This window comes from Lathamus discolor, chromosome 13 (assembly GCF_037157495.1).
Source record: "Lathamus discolor isolate bLatDis1 chromosome 13, bLatDis1.hap1, whole genome shotgun sequence".
Taxonomy (NCBI): domain Eukaryota; kingdom Metazoa; phylum Chordata; class Aves; order Psittaciformes; family Psittacidae; genus Lathamus; species Lathamus discolor.
The window spans coordinates 632,898-657,087 of record NC_088896.1 but is presented as its reverse complement, the minus strand read 5'-3'; the positions used below and the strand labels follow the sequence as shown (position 1 = coordinate 657,087).

At 43.4% G+C, this 24,190-nt stretch overlaps 1 protein-coding gene across 8 annotated transcripts in view; it reads left to right on the top strand.

Annotated features, from left to right (window-relative positions):
* Positions 1-23,754, top strand: part of LLGL2 (LLGL scribble cell polarity complex component 2) — a 35,611-nt gene extending 11,857 nt beyond the window's left edge. For 3 of the 8 annotated variants that reach the window (XM_065693468.1, XM_065693469.1, XM_065693470.1), the window contains 25 exons: positions 3,316-3,413; positions 4,421-4,502; positions 5,767-5,882; positions 6,483-6,641; positions 7,426-7,588; positions 7,766-7,898; positions 8,703-8,757; positions 8,944-9,098; positions 12,568-12,785; positions 13,272-13,339; positions 14,331-14,484; positions 14,592-14,696; positions 14,788-15,080; positions 15,596-15,749; positions 16,685-16,856; positions 17,558-17,674; positions 18,187-18,353; positions 19,079-19,343; positions 20,008-20,161; positions 20,820-20,857; positions 21,324-21,371; positions 21,877-21,919; positions 22,155-22,209; positions 22,637-22,698; positions 23,092-23,754. In XM_065693468.1, coding sequence (XP_065549540.1) covers positions 3,316-3,413; positions 4,421-4,502; positions 5,767-5,882; positions 6,483-6,641; positions 7,426-7,588; positions 7,766-7,898; positions 8,703-8,757; positions 8,944-9,098; positions 12,568-12,785; positions 13,272-13,339; positions 14,331-14,484; positions 14,592-14,696; positions 14,788-15,080; positions 15,596-15,749; positions 16,685-16,856; positions 17,558-17,674; positions 18,187-18,353; positions 19,079-19,343; positions 20,008-20,161; positions 20,820-20,857; positions 21,324-21,371; positions 21,877-21,919; positions 22,155-22,209; positions 22,637-22,690 — 3,066 coding nt within the window. In that variant the 3' untranslated portion in view covers positions 22,691-22,698; positions 23,092-23,754. The remainder of the gene's footprint in view (positions 1-3,315; positions 3,414-4,420; positions 4,503-5,766; positions 5,883-6,482; positions 6,642-7,425; positions 7,589-7,765; positions 7,899-8,702; positions 8,758-8,943; positions 9,099-12,567; positions 12,786-13,271; positions 13,340-14,330; positions 14,485-14,591; positions 14,697-14,787; positions 15,081-15,595; positions 15,750-16,684; positions 16,857-17,557; positions 17,675-18,186; positions 18,354-19,078; positions 19,344-20,007; positions 20,162-20,819; positions 20,858-21,323; positions 21,372-21,876; positions 21,920-22,154; positions 22,210-22,636; positions 22,699-23,091) is intronic. The other 5 variants (XM_065693471.1, XM_065693472.1, XM_065693475.1 and 2 more) reach the window with 5 other exon arrangements.
* Positions 23,755-24,190: the final 436 nt, after the last annotated feature.

Here is a 24,190-nt window from a genome sequence, read left to right as displayed (position 1 = left end):
TTTTGAGAAGAAGGGCACGTCCTGGGCACCCTGGTTTCTTATTTCAGCTCTGCTGAAAGGCTCCATTGTCGCCTCTCCTGCCTTCTGCCCCCCCCCCCCCCCGGCCCCTCGCTGGGGTTACCTGCTGAGCAGGTGAAGGGCTGGCTGAGGAACGCTGCCCAGGGGAGGGCAGGGCAGAGGCCAGCAGGAGAGCTGACTCAATGCGATTGAACAGCTGCGTGCAGGTACAAGGGAGAGAGCTGGGTAGGCAGGACAGTGAATGTGAGTGCCTGGCCCCAGTGATATCCAGTACAGCCCAAAAGCCACCCCGATGCCTTTCCTGCCCAGCTGTGGAAACAAATGAGTGACATAGAAGGGAGTTACTTTCATTACATTACAGGCATCTTGGTGAAGATGCAGAGTTATCAGAAACCATTAGTACGTTTCCTTTACTGCATAAGCACTTGTGTAACACACTGTGGTTGTTCCTAACACTGTTCTTGTGCTTCTGCATGTGATGCTATTTTCTGCAGTGGTCTTCTATTGCTAGCGGTTTACTCCTGGATGTAATAGCTACTGTGGCTTTTGCAAATTTGTCTAGGATGAGGGAGACACTTGAAATTTTCTATTGAAGGAAAAACTGGGAAAACCCCTCCTATTATTATTGCTGAACGGTGTACACTCGGATATGCAGTTCATAGGTCTCATACTTGAAAATTAAAGGTTTTATTGACTTGTCTAATGTGTTTATAAATTAACACATCAAACCCAGGATACAATTAGGCCAGTATTAAGACTAGTATTGACAGCTTCCTAACAGGCAGTAGAGTACTGTGTAAATCATGTTTGTTTATTATGAGAACTCTGGCTTAAAGCCTTATCTTCTGGCCTTGAAGAAATCTCAGAATAAACACTGTTTTTAATTGATGTTTCGTGGAAGATGGCACCTAGTTGTGGTGATGACAGGATAGTGACTGTGAACAAGCTGAAACTAAAAGGAACAGTGGAATTACAGTGGTGTCTCCCTAACAAGTTCCTCACACTCTTCTGGGGGAGAGGGGAATGGTGTCTATTGCCCACACTACACCTGATCAATTAAATGTCTGATTTATTGTCAAGATAACATGTTACCTCGAAGGTTCTTCTCAGAATTGTATGCCATCACTTCATACTCCCACAACTAGGAAGCTTTTCTGTGTTGTCTCAGTAGCTATTGTGGTACAGAGTTCTTCTTTGCCTGTGCTGGATCAGAAGATTGCCATGTTTCAATGCTGCGTCCATAGATAACTTCCTGATTTCATACAGTCTCCTCTAGGAAGTTTTACATGTGCAGCTAAGCAAAGGTGACATTAAAAAGATTGACTTGTCAACCTTTGTTTTTAATAATACAGACTTAACACTTAAATTATCTTCTTAGAATATAAACAAGTGAGGCTGGAGATTAACTATGAGATTAAGTTATCATAAAGGGAATTAAGCTCAGTGCTCTTGGAGCCAGTACTACTAATCTTAATCTACTATATATAAAAGGCTAAAAATTAGTGTCTACTCCTTTACCCAGTCTTATGAGTTGGGAAGCAGAAAACTGGGAAATGATCCAATATTTCCTGGTTTTTATCTCTAGAATGGCTCATCTACCCCTAGTAGGACCTCAGACTGGGGTAGCTGATCTTTAGAGAAAAGAGGTCTATATTTACAGTGTATGAATTGTGATTAAATGGCTAAAGCTGAAGCAGTCTGGTAGACTGGAGTCAGCCACATTCTCCTCTGCCCATGTCTTTGAGCAGGAACAGTAAAAAGGCATCAAATTGCTCCAGCAGCTGGGGGCACCTCGGGCTAATGAGATGACCACAGAAATGAAACTGGCTATCACTATCACTATCCAGGAAATAAAGTGTTACTTTTAGGTTGAATAAACCATAAAGCCAAGTGATGAGCTCTGTCTCAAAGACATGATGGAAATGAGGGTTGGAGTGAGGTACAAGTGCTTACTTCTCTAGATGAAAGAGGCTTCTCTGCTTATTATATTGTTTGGGGTTTTTTTGTGAATGGTTCTTATGCTGCTTTGTTACAAATTCCTGTTCTGGAGCTGAGCAGTTTGCCTTAGAAGAACATATTTTTGCAGAAGCTGGGATGGTAACAATAACAGTGGTTTTTTGGAAGTCACCCTCTTCACATGCTGCATGTTGTTGAACACTCATGCATACTTCTTTTCTCTAAACAATGATAACCGCTTTACATTAGCACTTCTAAAAACCTGTCTGAGCTATTTTACAAGCAGCTTGGTTGCATCCTGGCAGTGTATTCCTGCATAGTGTGTGAATGCATCAGTGATGCTAAGTGTGGTGTTTACAACGTGCTCCAAATCTTCTGCTTGGTACAGTGTAAACTATCCTTTAGGGAAGCCACTGATGCCAAGCAACGCACTGCTTCCCATGTTAGGAACTGACATCTTTTTAGTACAAAATGGCTTTGAATGAGTCCAAGGTGTGCTAGCAGGCTCCTGTTCCAGATAAATTCCAGGGTTCCTTGTGCTACTCTGATAAATGAGTATCACCATAGAATCCCAGACTGCTTTGAGTTGGGTGGCCTTTAAAGCTTATCCAGCTCCAACCCCTGCCATAAGCAGGGACCCCTTCCACTGGAGCAGCTTGCTTCAAGCCCCTGTGTCCAGCCTGGCCTTGAACACTGCCAGGGATGGGGCAGCCACAGCTTCTCTGGGCACCCTGTGCCAGCGCCTCAGCACCCTCATAGGGAAGAATTTTTTCCTTAGTGAAGAATTTTACCATTTTCATTTCTTGACTGCCCCATAGAAAATCTGTTTAGTTTTCTTGAAAAGCACTTGACGTTCACTCAATAATTCCTCATAGATTTGCACTATTTCTTGATGTCAGTCAGCAAGAGGAGGTCATGCAGGCTGACCTGTGTGGAATTTGGCAGATAAAGCTGCAGTATTTTTATCAGACTTTGAAATTGTGCTGAGCAATTGGTTTACAGATACAAAGTTGATGCGGAGTGATCAGTGTGGTGGCTGAGTAAGCTGTGCTTATGCAGAGTTATTTATAACCTTAACATAAAGAGCTGCTTGGGTTACTGTTTTCAGACTATTCTCTTTCATTTCATTTAGACTTCTGCATATCCTGGCTTCTTGGAATAGATTTATCCTTAGGCTCTGGTTGAGCAAATATAACTTGCGTTTTAATGCTTTTCAACAGAAAAAGCTACCATTAGTGCTATATTTCAGACTGCTCTACCATATTTAACTTCAGGCTTTTGTCTGTATACAACAATGCCCTTGAAACATGCTGATCATGATCTTTTCTTTCTCCCTGCCAGACTGTGGAACATGGATTTCCCCATCAACCTAGTGCACTGGGCTATAGCCCGTTTCTCCGACTCATGGCCATTGGAACGCGATCGGGAGCCATTAAACTGTATCTTTTGAACACCTTTGGCTGGATTTCTGTGACCACATCAGAATGTGCAATTTTGAAGAGTCTCTAAAAAGTTAGACTGAGTATAAATCTGCAGGCAAGGGTTACCAGAATGAGGAACAGTTTGCCTAGGTTTGAAGTGATTTTGGTCTGATCAGAATGGGATTACCTTGTCCAGAGGTGAAGTATAGCTCCAACAGAAGCTGAACCAATGTAGATGTTAGACAAGACTCTTTGCTCTTGCTCTGCAGAAGGTCAGACTAGATCTGGCCTGCATTTAGCAACCCTTTCTGTTGTAAATTCCAGCGTTGGGTAAATATTTGTGGCAGGTTTCTTTTCTTTTCTTTTTTTTTTTCCTTTTTAAAAAAAAAAAAAACAACCACAAACAAAAACCCAGCAGTTCTATCTCCCAGGTTAAACCCAGGGTCAGGAACACTTCATCCTGAGGCTCCACCGTCCAGGCATTATAGACCTAAGCATGGAAGGTGGTGACTTTTTTAGCTGATGTCCAGTCTCATTGTAGTGTGTGGTTCTCAAGGCATGGCACCAGCTGGGCAAGCTGTAAAACGGGCGAATCACTCAGCCCAGACAGGAAAAGTTGGTGTTCCCACTGCCTGCTTAATCACTCATTCCTGGTGTGTTTGTGTTCGGAGGCTGGGCTCCACAAGCGGGCGGTAGCATCTGTCTCTTGGTTACAAATTAGTTAAGCAGGATTGTAGTGTCTGGCAAACCACTAAACATCTCTGAGAAAGCTCAGGGTCCAGGCGCCTCTTCTGCATACCCTCAAAGGAGTATGAAGTGAACTTCATGTTCTGTAGTGCGTGTAACCTGCCACAAGCATATAAAAGCAAAGGAGATTTGCATTGGTTCTTTTGAGTCCAGATGATTAACAGTAAAAAATGGTTTCAAACTAAGCTCTTTTCATCTTGCTTGCTAACAAGCTTCTTACCAATTAATTGTAGCTGTGGGTCATCTTAAATACTGTAGATACTCAACTAACCCTTCAGATATGGTGCTCCTGGAGTGGAGTTCATGGGTTTACATGAAGAAAACAATACCGTAATGCAGATTCACTTTATACCTGATCAGGTAAGTGTATTTTCAGTACCTCTGTGACTTACAAAGACCTCTCTTAAACAGGTGTTGTTTGTTCCAGGCAGCTGGGCCCTTATGACCAAGCGTATTCAAATGCTGCCTGTTCAGGAATGCTTATCCCAGTGTATTTCGTGCTTGCAGCAGTATTTGTTGCTGTGGAGATGCTCTGTAAAACTTAGGAGTAGCTTTATTGTTTGTAACTGTTAGTCATGCATCTCAAACAACATACTGGGAATGGTAATAAGGCCAGAGTAGCTCAGGCAATCCGCTACAGAAGTAAGAACTTCTTTTTGCAGCCCCTATTCTTTCAGTAGGACTGGGTGGTCAGCCTTCTGCAGGACAGCAAACAGGAGCTGCTGCTGAAGTGACTCGATTGTTTTCAGGAGTTCAGAGCAGTGCTGCTAACCCTGCCTCCTGTTGAGCTTGTTGCCTTTGTCTTCTGGGGTATTGAAGCTTGCTCCTGGGGATCGCTGAACAGTTATTGCCACAGACTAAAATTAGGAAGGCAGAATTTGCCGAGTGTCTGGTGGTTGCATAACTACTTTCCCGTCCCTTGACTGGCAGACTGGTGTCTTAGCCACATACTGTTTGCTTGATGCCCCCAGTATAGCATGGGTGGCCTCTTTATGAGAAGGATTTAATTCTTGAGGCGGTTTTGGGTGTCTGTCTGCTTAAATAATGGTATAAGCTGAAACTCCCGTGGGGAGTGTTGCACCAGGTGTGGCTTCGGCAGGTAAAATGCTTCAGTTTGAACACACAGCCAGCAGGGCTGGGCTCATAAAAGGACTCTGACACAACCCTGCGGAATGAGGTTGGACATGAAGAATGCAAGGAGTGTGGTGTAGTAGAGTGTATCAGCCCCACCCAAAGCTGGGGTGTGTTGCAGCAAACCACACCAAGTGCAAGCGGCCTGCAGCTGCCCTGCTGAGCTTCACGGCACAGGCTGATCACTTTTGAGACCCTAAATCCTTGTCACCCAGCTCACTGATAACCTGTGCCTTTATCCTATATAAGAGGGGTTTTAGCCTTTAGGCTGCTTCTTGTCTCTCCTACTCTTCACCCCCCACCTCCCCTCAAATCTCTCACTATGACCTAACAGCAATGCTGCAGTAAATATCCACTGCTATAAAAAACTGTGGCTGGCTACCCAGTCCTGTTTTGACAGAGATTATGAACAGCAGCAACATTATTGCTAGATTCACTATGTTATATTTAATACTGTGATTCTGAAAAGAAGCATATTGTGTGGGTTTTGTAGTGCCAGCTGGTGACATTGCTGGATGACAACAGCTTGCACCTCTGGAGCTTGAAGCAGCATGGTGGAGCCTCTGAACTGCGGGAGGAGCATCGCTTCACACTGAAAGGACCGCCTGGGTAATCTACAAGAGATGTTTTGAGCTAGTTTGGGGATAAGCAAGTTAGAAAATTCTGCTGTTGTTCTAGGTAGAGCTTGTCCTGTTCTTACAGACTCACTCCTGTAAATCTATTAAAGGGTCATCCATGGAAACCAGACAGGAGTTGGCTGGGTGGCCACGTTTTAGTGTTACACCAATGTAAAGGGTGACATAATTTTTATTATTGTGCATCCACTTCTGTGTGTACAGGAGCTGTAAATCTTAAGGTTAAGTAAATCTAAGCATCCCTTAAGTCAGAGTTTAAAATATTAATATGGTTTTAGTTTCACTTGATCTTGCCAGTTGGGCATGAGCTATTTTTACGTCCTTTGGGGACACTTAGTAAGAGAGGCTTCTGTAAAAAGGCATCAGCATCTTTGTTCATGTGCTTGTCAAATGTCTTTTGATGTAATTTATCTTAAAGATAGTGTTTTCCTCCTTCCAAAAAGTCACGCCTGGCTCAATCTCTGCCTACAAATCAAATGACACTTGTAAATATCCCCTTTGAGTAGTTAGCTCTCTTGAGTGCAGTAGCGAGTCTTTTTGCATGCAGCTGAAGAGTGTCTCTTTGCTTCCCCAGGTCTCCACCAAGTGCCATGCAGATAACAGCTGTCCTTCCCCATTCCTCACGGGAAGTCCTGTATCTTGGCACGGAGAGTGGCAACATCTTTGTAGTGGAGCTTCCATCATTCAGAGTGCTGGAGGAGAGGACCATAACCTCTGAGGCTGTGCTGCAGCGGTGAGTGAGCAGATGGGCACTGCTGCGTAGAGGTGGAATCCCATTAGCAGACACATCCTTTGTTAAAATGTCACCCTAGATTATTTACTGGGGCCTCACTGTTGTGTTAAGCATTGTCCAAATCTGCTTGACTCCTGTGAAAGGAACTTTTGATCCTGGTGTGTGTTAAGTAGCAGTTTCTGTCCTGTCAACTGGTACTGTCATCATGGAGGTACAACATATAGACAGAGTGGTACAGGAGAGACTTGGAGTAAATCTGCAAACCTTGTGCCTTGTCCCTGGTGTTTACTTCTGCAAAAAAGCATTACATTTAGCAAATTATCCATGTGATTTTTTTGACCATTAGTGAAACTTCTGATGCTGCTTTATCTGGTGATTTTTTTTGTCACTCCAATTCAAGTGCTGGTGAAAACTGGCCTAATTCACCTCCCTGTTGTTTCCTACTGACATTTCCACCTTAGCGTTACTCTGTAAGGGTACCAAGAGAGTAGGGTGGGCTATTCAGACTGTATTTACATTCCTGGGATCCAGTCTTGGAATTCATTATAAACCTTGGGTTTTCCATAAAGCAAGTGGGACTGGATGCATCTTCATGTGGAGGCCTGGTGTGATGTCTTATGTAAGATTTTTCTGCTGCTTTTGAAGGATTTGAGGAAAGATCATACTCATTCTCACCTGTTTGAACTTTTTGTGGCTTAATGTCTCCTTCTTACACCTTAACTGTTATTACAGTCAGATTATACCTGGAATAAACTTTCCTTGTTTTTCTTGTCTGCTTCCGTAGGGTACCAGAAGATTACTGTAACAGGCGATCATGTGAATTGGTGGAAGCCCTTCGAGAACATCCCAAGAACCCTGATCAGATCCTGATTGGATACAGCAGGGGCTTGATTTTCCTCTGGGACCTGCAGAATAACAAAGTGACACACCTTTTCCTGGGCACTCAGGTATTCATTTAACCCAAAGTCAGTTCAGCAGGGGAGAAAGGGATCTCCCCCTTCAGGCACTCTGAAGACAAATGTGGGTGCAGGGGGAGCCTGACAAAGCTTCTTTTTTTAGTAAGAACACGTTTTTTGGGGGGGTTAACAGCTCTCTGGAGAGCTGTCGTATATCTTTCTCTTCAGCAACTAGAGAACCTCTACTGGCAGAGGGATGGCAGTAAATTCGTTAGCTGTCACTATGATGGAAGTTACACCCAGTGGCCAGTATCCAGTGACAACAGGCAGCCTGAGCCCCTGGAACACCTTGTACCTTATGGTCAGTAAGTGAGGTTTAATTGTTGCATATTTACCTAAACTCATTTTGAGCTCATGTAGGATATTGGAGCTGTGTTCTCCCTAGTGTTTAATCCTAATGGCAGAACACAGAGCTGTCTTTTGAGTGGTTCCTGAGCCTAGACTAAGGGATTTCAGTCCAGTGTTTTCCTCAGGTTTTTAAACTTCTTTACATTGTAGATGTCTGTCCTGAACATGGAGAGCAAATGTGCTGAAGAAATTAGTGCCCTTTATGAAGAGTGTTGGTGATTCAGCCCTTTGTTTTAGTTCAAGTGTCCTGTTCAGCAGGAGTTGCTTGGAGCTTCTGTAATTAATAGTGAGCTAAGTGTACTTTTTGTCGACCTGAGCAGTGTTGAAATGAAGCCTCTGATTTGCTGAAACCCATCAAATGGGGATGACCTAATCTTTCAAGCAGAAAGATTCTAAAGCTCTGAAGAAGCTTCTAAAGCTCTGTTGCCTCTACATTAGTTTCAGGATTGCCCATGTTTTTAACAGTCCTTTCTAGTTAATCACCTTCTACAACAGCACTTCCACTCCCTGTTAGCCATCAGCAGCAGGGTTCAGAACTTCCTCTGAGCCTAAGCCGTTGTTTTGCTGGGGAGTCTGTGATCAGTGTGTCCCAGAAGACTTGTCTGATGTGGCTTGGTCTGGGAAGGAGGTGGTGGTGCCTACTAATTCAGGTGGCTCCCCTTGGCTTGGAGGCAGAGGTGACCTTGGTGAAGCAGAATAAGGAACTTCACATAAATATGCGCTTCTTGAATTACAGCAAATAACTCTGTTCTCTTAGGTCCTTTTCCTTGCAAGGCCATCTCCAAGATATACTGGCAGACAACAAAAAATGGGTGAGTTTGTGGTGTATCCCTTCACTTTTACCTGTTTCAAGGCATTTAAAGGGTGCTGCACCGTGTCCCATAAGAGCCCTTAGAGGAACATTTTAAGTGTTTTTTAGAATGTTTGACTTGTCTCATGTCTTTGAAATTTGCTTACGGCTTGCTTCAACGTACACCGCTAACTCTCTTCTTCTTAAGGCTTCCTTACATTATATTCCAAGGAGGGATGCCCCGGGCTAGCTATGGTGACCGGCACAGTATCTCTGTTGTCCATGGCAGTCAGCAAACAGCCTTTGACTTCACATCACGGGTGATAGACTTCTTTATAATCTTCAGTTCAGAGCCTACTGCAGGTATGTGATGAAAGGAGAATACTGAAGAATTGGAATAATTGTAGGCATGTGGATATCTGCCTGGTGTGAATAGCATACAAAATATAATAAGGAGGTCAGTTTTTTGCAGGTTTTCTGAGACTTTAACAGAAAGTCATAGAATCTTTTAGGGTGGAAAAGACCCTTAAGATGAGTCTAACTGTAGAAAAGATTTGCCATTGAAAGTGTAAAATACTGATATAAAGAATGGGCTGGTTACAAATGCCATACATTTCTCAAAAAATTAAGCTACTCCATTAATGAGAGAAGATCTCTTAAGTTCATGTCTATGTAAACTGGACACTGGACATAACCAGGTCATGAAATGAGGATCTAAATATTGCTGTTTGGAAATAACACTTCAAAGAAGGCAATAATTAAAACCAGAATTTACTCCTACTGAGGACTACTCCTACTGTTTCTTTTAATTACTACCTGTATTTATGACTAGGGCTCTTGGTAATAAATCAGCAAAGGCTGACACAGAACCACGGGTCAGTGTGTAGAGAACTTAATTTACTTACTGCCAGTGAATATGAATGTAAACAGTTCTAAATAGCACGTGTTCCACAGCTTGCATCAAGCTTTTCAGATTCTCGCTTTTGTTGAAGAGCTTTGCTTCACTTATTTCCAGAGAAATCATAATATTCTTTATTTTCATGGAATTATAAAGGATTTTCCTCAGGAACTGTTTGTCTAATGCTGGTGTAGTTCTTGCTTCTGGTTAACTTGAAGTAACCAAGTAAAAAATGCTATTTCAAGCTTCACAAATGTGCAGCAATGGGATTTGGGTTAGACCAGATTGCAGAAGTCTGTAGATGCTTTTTAGGAGCTTGTATTTAAATCTTCTGTTGGTGAATCTTCTCAGGCTTTCTCGTCGCTGGTTTGACTAGTAGACTAGTTTCCAAACTTCTCTCTCTTATGTGCTGCCTGTGGTGGTGGTGACAGCTCCCCACAGGCATGGGGATTCAGATGCATTGATGCAGGTTGGCTCCCTCAGACCACAGATCCAGGGGAAAGTCAGCGTAAAGAAATAGCTTTTGGATCCCTCCCTGTGTTTGTACCCAGACCTTAAGAGACCCTCCCAAGTCTCTGAAAAACAACCAGTAAAGGAATAGGCAGAATGTAACTGAGATGCACTGGAATGGCTGCCCAGAGAAGTTGTGAATGCTCCATTCCTGGCAGTGTTGGACAGAGCCTTGGATTACATGGTTTACTGTGAGGTGTCCCTGCCCATGGTGGGGGTGGGGGGGGGTGGGGGTTGGAACTAGGTGATCTTAAGGTCCTTTCCAACCCTAACTATTCTGTGATTCTATGAAGTGCCTGTATGTTTGTTATAGATTTTTCCCTTCACAGCGCTGCCTTTTATAAGCATCTTTCAAATGTTCAGAACGTGTAAGTCTTAAACCTTCAAGCTTGGGTTACTGTTTAGCTTTAACCATTGAAGAAACTAGACTAATTGACTTCTTGTGGAGTTGTCAGATCTGAGATTATAGAAGATGGACAAAAGTCTCTAAAAATGAAAGAAAGAAATCTGAGGTTCTTTGGGTAGGAGATTGACTTCTTGAAGTCGAATTCCTGGGTATTATTAGAAGCCCTTTAGGATGAAGTAACAGCTTAACAGGCTTTATAGTGTGCTTCCTAAGGGTTGAATTCTCTAGTTAACAGAACTTCTAGAAGGCACAGACTGGAGCTGCTACTGGAACTGAAGCTGTTGCACCTAGATGAGGAAGGTTTTTTACAATAAAATGAGGTTTCTGTGGTTGACAAGCTTCCTTGTGGCTGATTGCCTAAGCTTAGTGGGTCTATGCAGCTTGCTTTTTTTGCCCTTAAGCAGTCTTCCCTGCAATGACAGTATGAAGGTATTAATTGTACACCAAAGCCACTTAATTTAATAAGCACAAAGCTTATGCATTGCAGCATGGTGGTAGCTGGTGACTTTCCACCACCCTGAATATGCTGTGGAAACTATTTTTTAAAGGCTGGCCCTTCCTGTTTTCTTGTTTTTTAAATTAGCATGTGGATGAGTGTATGGCAGTCATGACACATTCTAGTATGCCTGCTACTTCAGCAACTTAAAATAGATTCTTGCCATAAGCAATGACCTCAGATGTGTGCCTTTGCAAGAAAAAAAAATAGAATTAAAACAGAGTATATTTGGTTAGTGTTGGCAGCAGCAGTCAGAGTGCAGGGCTGACCATGCGTAGTACAGCTGTGGTAGTATTTATTCTATTCAGAAGTCCTGCAGATGATGGCACATAAGAAAGCAAAGTAAAACTAAATATAAAAGACTTTCTCATGACCAAACTGAACTCTTACTGAGTTACAGCTGTGGCTAAACAGAGGTGAAACGTGGGGTGCCTTAACTAGAGTGAGGCCAAGTACTAATTACTTGAAATTAATTTTGCTGAGTGAACAGTGTTGGTATGTGCTTGCATATAGATGTGCTGTATCTTGCAAGTATATTCCATGTAATGAACTAAAGAATGGAAGTAAAAGTATCGGTTAGCAGGGAAGGTCAGGAAAAAGTTGCTAGTTTGCTTGTGGCTCACTGTTTATTACCCCTCCTCTTGCAATGTGACACATTAGTGATGCATTCACTTAGATTTCTGTAGCTATGTTAAACATTGTTGGTGTCAATTGACTTGTGGTTTTGGTTTTCTTCACCAGCTGCTATTGTGGCTCTTGTGAATGTTCCTGCAAAAATGTTGTACGCTAAATATTTTTCACTTTAATTCTAGGTGTGGTGAAAAATCTTAAATTCTCGATTGTCAGATGTCATCTGTAAAGTTACATAGACAAGATTACAAATTAAATCTGTTAAATATACATACGAATATATATTAGGTGATATGCACACTCTTTAAAAAAAGAAAGTCCAGAGGATGTGTCACAACGTGTGAGAAGCAGGGCCAAAGAGAGCTGAATTGTAAATACTTGTCAGTTCAAGCAGAGAGGCATTCTGCAGAACCCAAGGCATTACTGTGTTTAAGCAGCTTAGCCTCAATGGACTGTGGGCCTAACTCAGTACTTAATGGGTCACTGCTGGGATGTTTGTGTGTCTGTCCACCCCATGCTGGTCATTAGCAGCAGGTCGAGTCCTTGGATTTCAGGCTGTTAAAATGGTGAATCTGAATTTGTTTTATTTAGCCACATATGTTGTTAACAGATTTTTTGATTTTTGCAGTGGAATTTATAATGAGTCATTCTGACAGTCCCAGGAGGGCTGTAAAGAAACATGAATTTGCAGTAAAACTGCTGGTATCTTGAAATCTATTAATGTCAGTGCCTCAGTAGGCCCAGTTAACATAGAAGCATTTGAAAGTTTTGCCAACGAAAAAGCTTGTGTTAGAACTCTGACAGCAGTTTTCAAATAAGCCTGATGGGAAGCTTGTTTCTCTTAACCTTGGATGGTCTTTTTTGTCAGCCTGAATGAATCTTGTTCCTGCAGAGTTTGATGACCCTTCTGCTATGGTGGTGCTGGCAGAAGAAGAGCTGGTAGTTATAGACTTGAAAACTGCAGGCTGGCCAGCAGTCCATCCTCCATACCTGGCTTCTCTCCATTGCTCAGCTATCACCTGCTCACACCATGTCTCCAACATCCCGCTCAAACTGTGGGAGAGAATTATCAGTGCTGGGAGCAAGCAGAACATTCACTACTCGAATATGGTATGGCAGCTTGTCATGGTTTTAAATGGATGTGGGTTCCCATGCATCTAAGAACAGCATGACTGCTTGGAATGTGGGTGGTCTGTGCTGCTAGCTGCATGTGGAGGGATGAGTCCTAACAGACGTTGTCCCACCTTTTAATAGGGTCAAGAGAGGCTTTTTCCCAGAGCACCACCAAGACAGTTACACTGGGGGATTAAAATGTATTTTTTTTCCAGCTTTGACAAGCTAGAAGGAAAGTCTGAATGTTCCCAGTTGTCAGTGGTAACGTGAAGCTTTCGGCACAGCTTCTTGAGGAAATATGTAGAATGTCTTCTAGAAAGCACAGCTAGTGTCAGAACAGGAACATTTAATCAAAACAAAAGCTAACAGCATGGACTGTTTCACTACCACTTGTACTGAAGTTCATGCTCCCCTGCTGACTGCATATGCTCTTCACACTGTCACTGCCTAGAAAGTCACAGTCTTCCCTTAATGTATTTGTAGCCGTGGCCAATTGATGGTGGCACCAGCATAGCTCCAGATCCTCCGCAGAGGGACTTGCTTCTAACAGGGTATGTACTTAACTGATAACAATCAAGGAGCCTTTTCCAGTTTCTGTTCTTCCTTTTGAACTAACTAAGGCTTTCCCATGAGATTCAAGTCCACTCATCTCCTAGTTGGAAGGCTGCAGCTTTACAGTGCAACTCCTCAAAGCTGGGTTGCCAGCTTTGTACAGCTGATTCTGCTACAACTGAGCTAACAGATTGTGATGACCACAGATAATCTATGAAGTTGGCTTCTTTGTTCTGATGTCATCCATTCTCCCCCACAAACACCAGTGTAGAAACGCATGCAGTAATCCAAACTGGTTCAAAGGGAACAGTGTAAAGCAGAGCTTAATCTTGCAGGTTTTGAAGCATTTTATTTCCGTACCTTACACTGTCCTAAATCTCAAAAAAGAGGTTAGCTTGGACTTCTGTCTGCTCTGATCAGCATGAGCAAATTGAGCGAGGTGGTGGAAGTAGCAGGAGATTGTCTCATCCCATAAACATGTTTGGATTTTTTTTGTTTTTAAAAAGCACTTTTAAAAATTTCAGTGGGCTGTTTTTCAGACTTCATTCTTAATGCAGCACTGTGTTAGAAGTCCTTTATTTTCACCTGGGGAACTAATATTGAAACTTGATTTCTTTCTTTCCCTCCCAGTAGTAGAACTTTTGTCAGCGTGAGTTATTCCTTCTATATGCTAAGATTTTTTTTTTTTTTTTCAGTACTTTTTGGAGAAGTCTTAAATTGTGTGTGGGTGTCAGAGCCTTGGAAACACACTGGATTCAAAGTTTAAAAAAAACCCAAAAAACCAAACCAACAACATAAGCAAAAAACCAAACCCCACAAAAAGCTCCACAAAATCTTTCTCTGGAAGCTCTAAGTTGTTACAGCTCAGGGCTTTGTAAGCAGTGTGGTTTCATTTTTGGTGTGTTTTTTCCCCTCTGTTTTACCATCCTCAGCTAGGTACTGTGCTGTTCTCCTGTATGATGTGTGTTTCTGTAACCCTCCCCACTCCAGGCATGAAGATGGCACTGTGCGGTTTTGGGACGCATCTGGTGTCTGCTTACATCTCCTTTATAAGCTGAGTACAGTGCGAGTATTTCTCACCGATGCTGATCCCAATGACAATATGAACACCCTGGGTGAGGATGAGTGGCCTCCACTTCGCAAGGTGAGATAGCTGGTGCTTGTAGGAGCTTTTTGAAAACCTGAGGAGTTGTATTCCTGTCCTAGTTAATGCAGCTGCAAAGATCAGCCACTGTGCGTTCTCTTGCATAGGTTGGGACCTTCGACCCTTACAGTGATGATCCTAGACTTGGGATCCAGAAGATCTACCTGTGTAAATACAGTGGATACTTGGCTGTAGCTGGTACAGCAGGACAGGTATTCAAATAAAACAGCCATAATAAACTTTGCTTTTAGTGCAGGTTTGTCACAGTGTGTTCTGGAGATATGTTGAAAATTTGAATTTCAGGTACTGGTGATGGAACTGAATGATGAAGATGCAGAACATGTTGTGGACCATGCTGAAGCAGATCTTCTGCAGGACCAAGAGGGCTATCGATGGAAAGGTCATGAGAAACTGAAAACTCGAGATGGACCCGTTCGATTTGAAGCTGGTTTTCAGCCATTTGTCCTTGTCCAGTGTCAACCACCAGCTGTGGTCACCTCATTGGCCCTTCACTCTGAATGGAAGCTTGTGGCCTTTGGTACCAGTCATGGTTTTGGGCTTTTTGACCACCAGCAGAAACGACTGGTCTTTGTCAAGTAAGTGTCTGCTTTCATAGAATCATAGAATGGTTAGGGTTGGAAAGGACCTCAAGATCATCTAGTTCCAATCCCCCTGCCATGGACAGGGACACCTCTCACTAAACCATCCAACACAAGGCTTCATCCAACCTGGCCTTGAACACCGCCAGGGATGGAGCACTCACAGCCTCCCTGGGCAACCGATTCCAGTGTCTCACCGGCCTAACAGGAAAGAATTTCCTCCTTATATCCAATCTAAACTTCCCCTGTTTAAGTTTTAACCCATTACCCCTTGTCCTGTCACTACAGGACTACCATGAGGTCTGTGGTAATCCTCTGTTAAAGATGGCCTGGAATTGCTAAGAAAGTGATTTCTTGAGAGCAGTCAACATAGCAAGAAGCCCTGCCTCTATGGACTCTGTCTTCAGGGACACACAAGCATGTTCTGAGATCTGTTTATGTCCCACTGGACTTTTGAGAGTGATTGCCACCCAGTAGAAAGTGACCGTGTGCCTCCTGTCACCCTCTTTCAGGTGTACGCTGCATCCCAGTGACCAATTGGCCTTAGAAGGCCCACTGTCTCGGGTGAAATCCTTGAAGAAGTCCCTCCGTCAATCATTCAGGCGGATCAGAAGAAGCCGTGTGTCCAGTAGGAAGCGACGAAGAGGTAGTGGAAATGCCTCAGAGGTGGGTGGTCATTTTTGGAGTCCTGTCTGTTTACAGCTTGGAGCATTGTCGTGGTTTAAGTGTAGCGGGTAACTCAGCACCACATATCCACTTGCTCGCTTCCCCCTTTTTTTTCCCCCCTCTCCAGATGGGATTGGGAGGAGAATCGAAAGAATGTAAACCCCATGGGTTGAGATAAAATCAGTCCAATAACTAAAGTATAATACAAAACTACTACTATTACTACTACTAATAATAATAATCATGATAAGGGAAAAAATGTGGGGAGAGAATATAAAACTGAAAAGGGGAAAAAAAAACCCCAATAAACACAAGTAATGCACAATACAATTACTCAGCACCCACTGACCAATACCCAGCCCGACCTGAGCAGCAATCTGGGCTTTCTGGGTGATTCCCACTAGTTTCTGTCCTGGGCATGATGTGCTGTGGTATGGAATACCCCTTTGGCCAGTTTGGGTCAGGTGCCCTGGCTCTGCTTCCTCCTGGCTTCTTGTGTCCCTCCTCACTGGCAGAGCATGAGAAACTGAAAAGTCCTTGATCATCAGAGTAAGCTTTACCTAGCAACAACTAAAACACTGGTGTGTTACCAGTATTATTGTCAGACTAGAGCCAAAACACAGCACTGCACCAGCTACTAAGAAGGAGAAAAGTAACTATTACAGCTGAACCCACAACAATCGTGTGGGGTCCTCATTAGACTGCTGAGAGCAGGAGGTGGTCTGCAGTCCTGCTATGGTACCGGTAGCTATTGACATAAGAGCAAAAATGGCACTTTCTAATGCTGCTGTGTTAGTCATGTTTTTAGAGAAGATGAAGTCTATAGTTGATCATGGGATGTAGGATGCACTGGTTCACTGGTATGATGATGCTTTCCTTTTCTATTGCTGCCACTTTCGCTATCTCTCGTTCTTCCCCATGTCTTTGCCTGACAGAATGTCTTGTCATCTTTGAAGGTGCAAGAAGCAAATGCCAAATTTGACCAAGACACATTGCAGGAAATGGAACTGGCTCCAGTCCAGCGAAAGATTGAAGCCCGCTCTGCAGAAGACTCTTTCACTGGCTTTGTGCGAACCTTATATTTTGCTGATACCTTCTTGAGAGACAGTGAGTAGAACAAACATCTATCTTTTCTTCTGAATAGATTTTTTTTTTTTTTTTTTACTCCTCCTGCCAAGGAATGTATTAGGATTTACTGCCAGGAAAATTTGGCATCTCCTGTGTCCTACTTTGTTGATGCTGAAAAACTAATATAGAACAAGAGCATATGTTGTAATGCAGAATTATTTAGCCATTCTGACTGCTGGTTAATCCAAAGCAGGCAGCAATGCATCTTTGAATGCAGCCTTTATGTGCAATTTTAAAATGTGCTGGATTGACATCTGACTTTTTAGTGTAAGTTGTTGTGGTTTTTTTTGTCTCATTACTCTAAATTCCACCCCTGCCCCCAGCAGAACTTTTTGATCTTGGTGAGGGTGGTGGCTGGTTGTGCATCAGAGCCCAAACTGTACCTTGCACAAATTTACTCTGCTCACATCGGATATAAATATATAAAAACTGGATGCAGCAACTGTGGTGTCTGATTGAAACAGCACTGCCTTCCCTTTACTCACAAGCCATGTCCTTTATCAGGGCTGCTGATGTGCATGTATTGGGAAAAGAAGTGCAAGAACCTGTAGTTTCCATGGCAAGTCTGCCCTAACATAGAGATACTCGGGGTGTTAACAGAGCAGGGATGTGTAGTGGAAAGCAGTTATCCAAGGATGTCACAGATGCTGCCTTGCTCATGAGCCTTCTTGTTCCTCTAGGCTCCCGCCACTGCCCATCTTTGTGGGCAGGCACCAATGGAGGTACAGTCTATGCCTTCTGTTTACGTGTTCCTCCAGCAGAGAGAAGAATGGATGAACCTGTCAGGGCAGAGCAGGGTAAGTATGCCTTGTGAAAGCAAAGTCCTAACGGATGTGAGCTATCACTCATATAACCAAGAGTTGCATACAGAATGCGAGGTAGCTCAGTTACTGCTGTTTTGTCTGTGAGAGTGGAGCTACATGTTGCAGTGTCTGAACTAAACAGTGCTCACTGCAGCACCTGAACTAAAGACTAAGTGAGCTCCAGCACTGCTTGATATGCCTTAGCTTCATTTCCTACCAGCTTCAGGAATTTAAATTTGTGTTGGCTGTTGCTGAAGTTTGCCTTCAAGCCTCCATGCACATGTACCTTATCCTGATGGCTGAACCTGCATTCTTTGTGTAATAATAGATACTGTTCAACACAAACTGGTTCAGTTCAAATACCCTTTAACTAGTAAATCTTTTCAGGCAGGGAAGAGCCATATTGGGTAGGTCTCTAACTGAGAGGGTGTGAGTGAGGTTCTAACACAGTGTATCTGACTAGACTCCTATGTCTGTTTATTTTCCTGCTTATCTTGCTTGTCTAGCTAAAGAGATTCAGCTAATGCACAGGGCTCCTGTTGTGGGTATACTTGTCTTGGATGGACGCAGCACGCCCCTCCCAGAACCTCTAGAAGTAGCACATGACCTTTCTAAGAGTCCTGATATGCAAGGCAGCCATCAGTTGTTGGTGGTGTCTGAAGAGCAATTTAAGGTGAGTATCACCCAGGAGACGTAAAATCTGCTAAAGCACTGAGCACTGCTCAGTGGAAAGATAAGTCTTGAGAGTGTGTATTCTTGCATACCTGAGTAATACCTCTGGGCCAGCACTTCTGTTTGGGGCAGTCCATAAATCAGGTGTGTGCTGACAAATAGGGTATTCAGTATAGTGATGTACATGCTGAACATGAAAATTGTATTCGTGTATTACATTATGCTTTTTGGACAAGGCTGCTTCTGTTTTTGGGAAAGAACTTTTGCTGTTAGTACAGAAGTGGAAATTGGTAGGCATTTCTGTGAAGCATCTAAAAAGCTTCTTGCTTTCCACACTTAATTAGTTAGCGTAAGACTTGAAGTAGCTTGCAGTAGGCTGGCCTACATTAAAAATATTGTGGAAGAAAACATGGTTAGTGTAAACCCCATTCTGTTTCTGTAATAATTTGTACCCAAATTTGGAGGGGGTTTGAAAGAACTAGGGAGAGAAATGCAGTTTGCAGCCTGAAGGTTAGGACTGCTTGATGTCAGAACAGAAACAGAGTCTAACACTGACTGTGGCTGATTCCTTCTTGTCTGGTGAGCAGGGAGCCAGGCTGACTCAGTTACACTGGTGTGTATTCACTGTGAATGAAAACGGCTTTAAAGGAGGGAGTAGCAGATGTCCGGGGAGTGACTGCTGCCATTGTGCAGGAAGGAGATGTCAGTGTCTTGTTTCTATGACAGGTATTCACCTTACCTAAGGTTAGCTCCAAACTGAAGCTCAAGCTGACAGCCCTGGAAGGCTGTAGGGTACGGAAGGTGACAGTTGCGAACTTTAGCAGCTGCAAGACTGATGATTACAGTGAAAATGACCTTGCTGTCCTGACTAACCTGGGAGACATTCAGATCATCTCGCTGCCCTTCCTCAAGTTACAGATCCGCTACCCTTGCATCCGCAAAGAGGATGTGAGTGGCATTGCATCCTGTGTCTTCACCAAATACGGACAAGGTAAGGTGTGCTTCTCCCAAGTCACTTACCTCTGTTGTGTGTTTGAGACAATGGAAAAGAGATTATAGGGCTTACTGTTTAGACGTGGCTATGTATACATGTTAATGTTACATAAATACGTCCATTCCGTGTTTCTGGCCAGCATCAGATGCCAACAGATACTGACACATGAATTAGCAGAAGTGAATTTATTCCGTCATTGTTAATGCATACAGTGGTTTTCACCTAACAGGGATGATGTGCCTCATGGATAGCTTCCTTCTGGCCACTTTCCTCTTGCCTGGAATCAAAAGGATGGCTCCGTAAGCAGCAGGCACCATGGTGCCTTCTGTATGTGCTCAACATTCAAGTTGCAAAACTGGGATCCAGCATCCTCTGGCTGCTGAGGGTGAATTGCTGCTTTGCAGTTCAGTTTTCACATCTTTCTGTGCTGCTTTTGACAAGTGTCAGCACAGCACAGTACAGTTCTCTGCATCATCTTAAATTGCCCAGTCTAACCAATCCTTGGGAAACTGGGGTAATATCTTCCTTAATGATTCATTTAGGTAGGAGGAATTGCAACCCTTTCTGTCAAACATAGAGGATACTTAGATGTGTTCTTTTTTTTGGATCACCTTTAGTTCTTGGACTTGAGAACTGCTTATAAATTCCCAATCATCTATAGGTTTCTACCTGATCTCACCCTCGGAGTTTGAGAGGTTCTCCCTTTCTGCTAAATGGTTAGTGGAGCCGCGGTGCATTGTGGACATGCCAGAAGTTACAAGTAACAACCATATGCACACCAAGTCTGGCATGGAGAATGCTGCAAGAAAATCCAGGTAAAGTCTGTAAAACTCTTGCGCACTGGCTGTGTCTGAGTAGTGAAGAAAACGAACAAAACCAAACAAACACGAAACAAAACAAGGCAGCAGCAACAACAAAAAGATGACTTTGAAGTATGTTAACAACATTCCTAGGTGGATCAGCATCAGGAAATGTAACCCTCTTCCTGATGTTTTTTCTATTTGCAGTACAGCTGATGGGACAAAGTAGTAGACAAAGCATTGGAACTGGTATCCCTGGGTGGTTAGTCAAACTGTAAGCCCTGGCTTGCTTTACTTGTTCCCAGATGATGTGTCTGACTGACACCTGACTCTTGCACTCTTCAGGGGCTGGGTGTTACTGGCAAGACTGAGCTGTTGCCCTGTGAAGGGACAGTGGAGAGTTCCTCCTCTCATCTTGGAACATCAGGAAATAACAGTAGATCTGACACTCATGGACATCCTATACAAATTTTATTCCAAAAGTTTAGGAAAGTTCTCTGATGTGTGCTGGCTTCTGCATCACCAACACATGATAAAGCCCTTCTGACAGTCTTGCTCAGTAAACCATTTAGTTAGCATTAACTGGAGCTTCTTGTAGATGCCAAGAGTATACATGAATTCTCTGCATCCTCATGCCTCCAAGTTGGTGATTGTTTGCTGCTTCCTTTTCTAGGGGATCAGGAAGGAGTTCGGGTGGCTGTGGAGAAGATGGTAAGCAAAAAATAGTTGTACTAAATGTATTATGGTGAGGTGTAAACCTGAGACATCTTTCCTGTTGCTACAGTCAATGTTTTCTACCTATGAAAGGGGAAAGAAAGGAGGGACGTGAAGGAAACATAGTGACCTGCTTAGACACAGTAGTTGCTAGCTCTAAAGTAAGTTGTTGTGCAGCAAAATTGCCTTGAAAGTATAGGACTGAGTTTCTGCTGGAAGGAATAAGCTGTGGGAAGAACAGGTATGAAATCTGATGAGATCTGTTAGCCAAACTAGTGCTGCTGGAAAATATAGTTCAGTATTTGAGAGGCTTTAAAGATTAGCCATGAAGCATTCAATAAAGTCAAACGGTACTTAGTGGAGGGGAGGGGGAAATCCAGTTGTAGTGTGGGTTTCCAAAACTGCATATATTTCATGAAAAGGGGAAAATACTGTTAGGTAAAAGCTCTTTGCTTACTTTTAGAAAGGAAGCCTGGAAGGCTGATGGAACATGCCTTGCTCAACGATGAAAGTGAGTGAAATGAAAGCTTGCTACTTACAGGGCAGGTGCCTTTCTGGGTGGGAAAAGAAGAAAGCCGCTAGGAATTTTGTGGATTCCAGTACTTGGTTTCAAGGGGTCTGCAGTTACACTGGTAGAAGTATTGGGTTTTCATGAATTAGAAGTGAGGGGTTGGACAGATAGTCATGCCCTCAGGCAGGTGTTGTGCCACATAGCTGCTGTGATAAGATCTTTATTTTCTAACAGGATTTGTGTAAAATGGCAGCTGGAACAGGCAGTTCCTCTGGGGCTTGTACCCTGAGATTGGCAATATTTCCTCTGGGAAGTAACTGCTTCAGCTTTTTACACCAGCCTGGTACTGCTGAAGAGGCAATGATGTTACATGCATGGTCTGAGCTCTGACTGTGGGAGGTGGGCTTTAAAGCTGTTCTCCTGGGAGGTGGAATGTGGCTAGGCCGCTGCCTGGAAGCAGAGCTCCACTGGTTTTGACTCACTGCTTTAACCCTCTGCTTTCCAGAAGTCCTGAAGGAGATCCAGAGTACTCTGGAGGGGGGAAGAGGGTGAGTATCAACCTCCTGCTGTTCCTAATGGTTGGGCTGGTAAGGGAGGGCATTTCTAGTTGAAAGCAGGGGGCTGCCCAACGTGATGGCAGGGATGCTGTGCTAGAATCTGGTTGTGTACATGTCCCACAGACTACCAAAAGGCAATAGTAAGACAGAGGCAGGTTCTCTTTCACGTGTTGTCCCTTGGCAATTTTTATGAATAATGCTTTGTCTCTTTCTCTCCGAAAAGCAGGAGAGATCACATTCCCACATCCCAAAGGAACAGGACTCTGAGTATTCGCATACAGGTTTCTATTCGTGTCAACCCATACTGATCGGAAGGGCAGGCCACATGGGCTTAGTCGGTCGAGGATGGGACTTTGGAGTTTAATCCTGGCTTGACACTTACTTGGATGTGTTCAGTATCTCTGCTCCCATTCTGTCTATACAGCTACCACCAAGGGTGCGGGGCTTTATCTTTTCTCCCTAGAATACTGATGTTCATTCAGGTGACAGGGGCTACAGAAGTCTAGACAAAGGACTACTCTCTGCAACGGATGCAGGAAGCTTGGTGGGATTGGTAACTGCTGGTGTGTAAGGATAAGTGACTGCCTGACCTGCTCTGCTCTGCACACTTCCTCTGGACACTACCTAATCCTGGTCTTCTGTCAGCAGCTGGGAGTGGACGGGATGATACTGCATTGCAATAATGAATCTTTTCTTGTGTCATTGCAGGAGCTATGCAGAAAGAAATTTGGCAAGAAGTCCGTTAGGTCATGGACTAAGTAATGGAGGAGGTAGGTGAGGGTAAACCTATTTCAGGAGCAATGAAGTAGCCAAAGGAATCAGAAAGCAGAATGAAGTTTCGTGATAAAATTCAGCTTATTTAAGTGATTTGTGATAGTGCAGAACTCTGATCTGAATTTTCAGGTTGCAAATCTGCTGTCAGAGTAGTGTACTACTCTGCACCTGATGTGCCACATAAGTAAATATGCTGCATCAGTTTTAAAGGAAATGCTAAAAAACCTTTGGAGGCTCCTGCCTAACTCTTAATCTTACCTTAAAGCAAACTGGAGAGGTAGCCAGAGTTCACAGCAATCATCTGTTGGATATATCAACTCCTTGGCTCTCTGTAGCTTTCAACTTCTGTTTTGTAAAATGGCTTTTGCGTTTTGTTTTTTGTCCAAAAGCAGATTGACCAGAATTCATCCTGGACTTTCTGGCATTGGATTGAGTGCCATACACTACTGATTGGGCAAACCGTCCCTGGGGAGAAGGCACCGCTGCTCCTGCATTTCAGGCTAGAGAGCTGCAGCTTGCAGCATGCTGGCCTCTGCCTCCCCCTTTAGTGCCTCATTAGAGACCTCTCCTCTTGGAGCCCGCCTTGCATTAGGACAGAAGTCAATCGCCAGGTCCGATGCACCACAAGCCTCTGAATACATCTAACTTTTAAGTGTTTGCACATTTCTCTTTTCTACTGGGCTGGGTTTTAAATTATAAATGTTACTGCCTTGGTGCAGGATTTTAATAAACGCACACTGTTACCTCCAACTGGGTTAAAATTATTTTTTGTAGAATTTTTTAAAATCTGGTATTTCAGTTATAACAGAAACAGTTCAGAAATTTACTTTTAAAAAATTGAATAATATATGCTAGATTCCTGTGACTGCTGTATGTGGTATCTGAATGAGTAATTTGGGGGGTTGTTATGGTACTGTTAACTGGCTTTATGGATTTGGGTAGAATCTATTTTTGTAGCCATTCAAATCAGAGGAAAACTAATTGAACCTGATTTTTGTTTCAACACTACCTTGCTCTTTTTTGGAAATAAAACTCTGAATTCCTTTTTGTGATCCTTGTCTGCTCTCATGTCTGTTCTTTCCATCAGCAGCTGCTTTCACACTGGCAGCAGGCTCATGCCAACTTACAGAACGTGGAGCTTTCTCTGAGCTGTAGAGGCAAAGAGCACTCCTGGAGATCAGGTGGCCTCATTCAGCAAGGTGGTGGTTTGGAGAAGCCAAATGTGGTGGGCAAACTTGATTGTATCAGTGTTCTGCAGTCCATGCAGTGTGTTGCCAGAAAAGGCACTGGTTCAGATTATAGTCCCTAGAAGGTCATCTGCTGGCTTGTTCTGAAATAACTTGGGTGATAACACACTGAATTGATCTGGCAGTGCTGCTGTGCTCGTCAGCCAACAAGTTTTGTATTGAAACTGGTGAAACTGTGTAGACCAGTTCATTACTCTTCAGACTTTTTGATTCCTTTGTCCCTGACTAAGGCCCCTTTCTC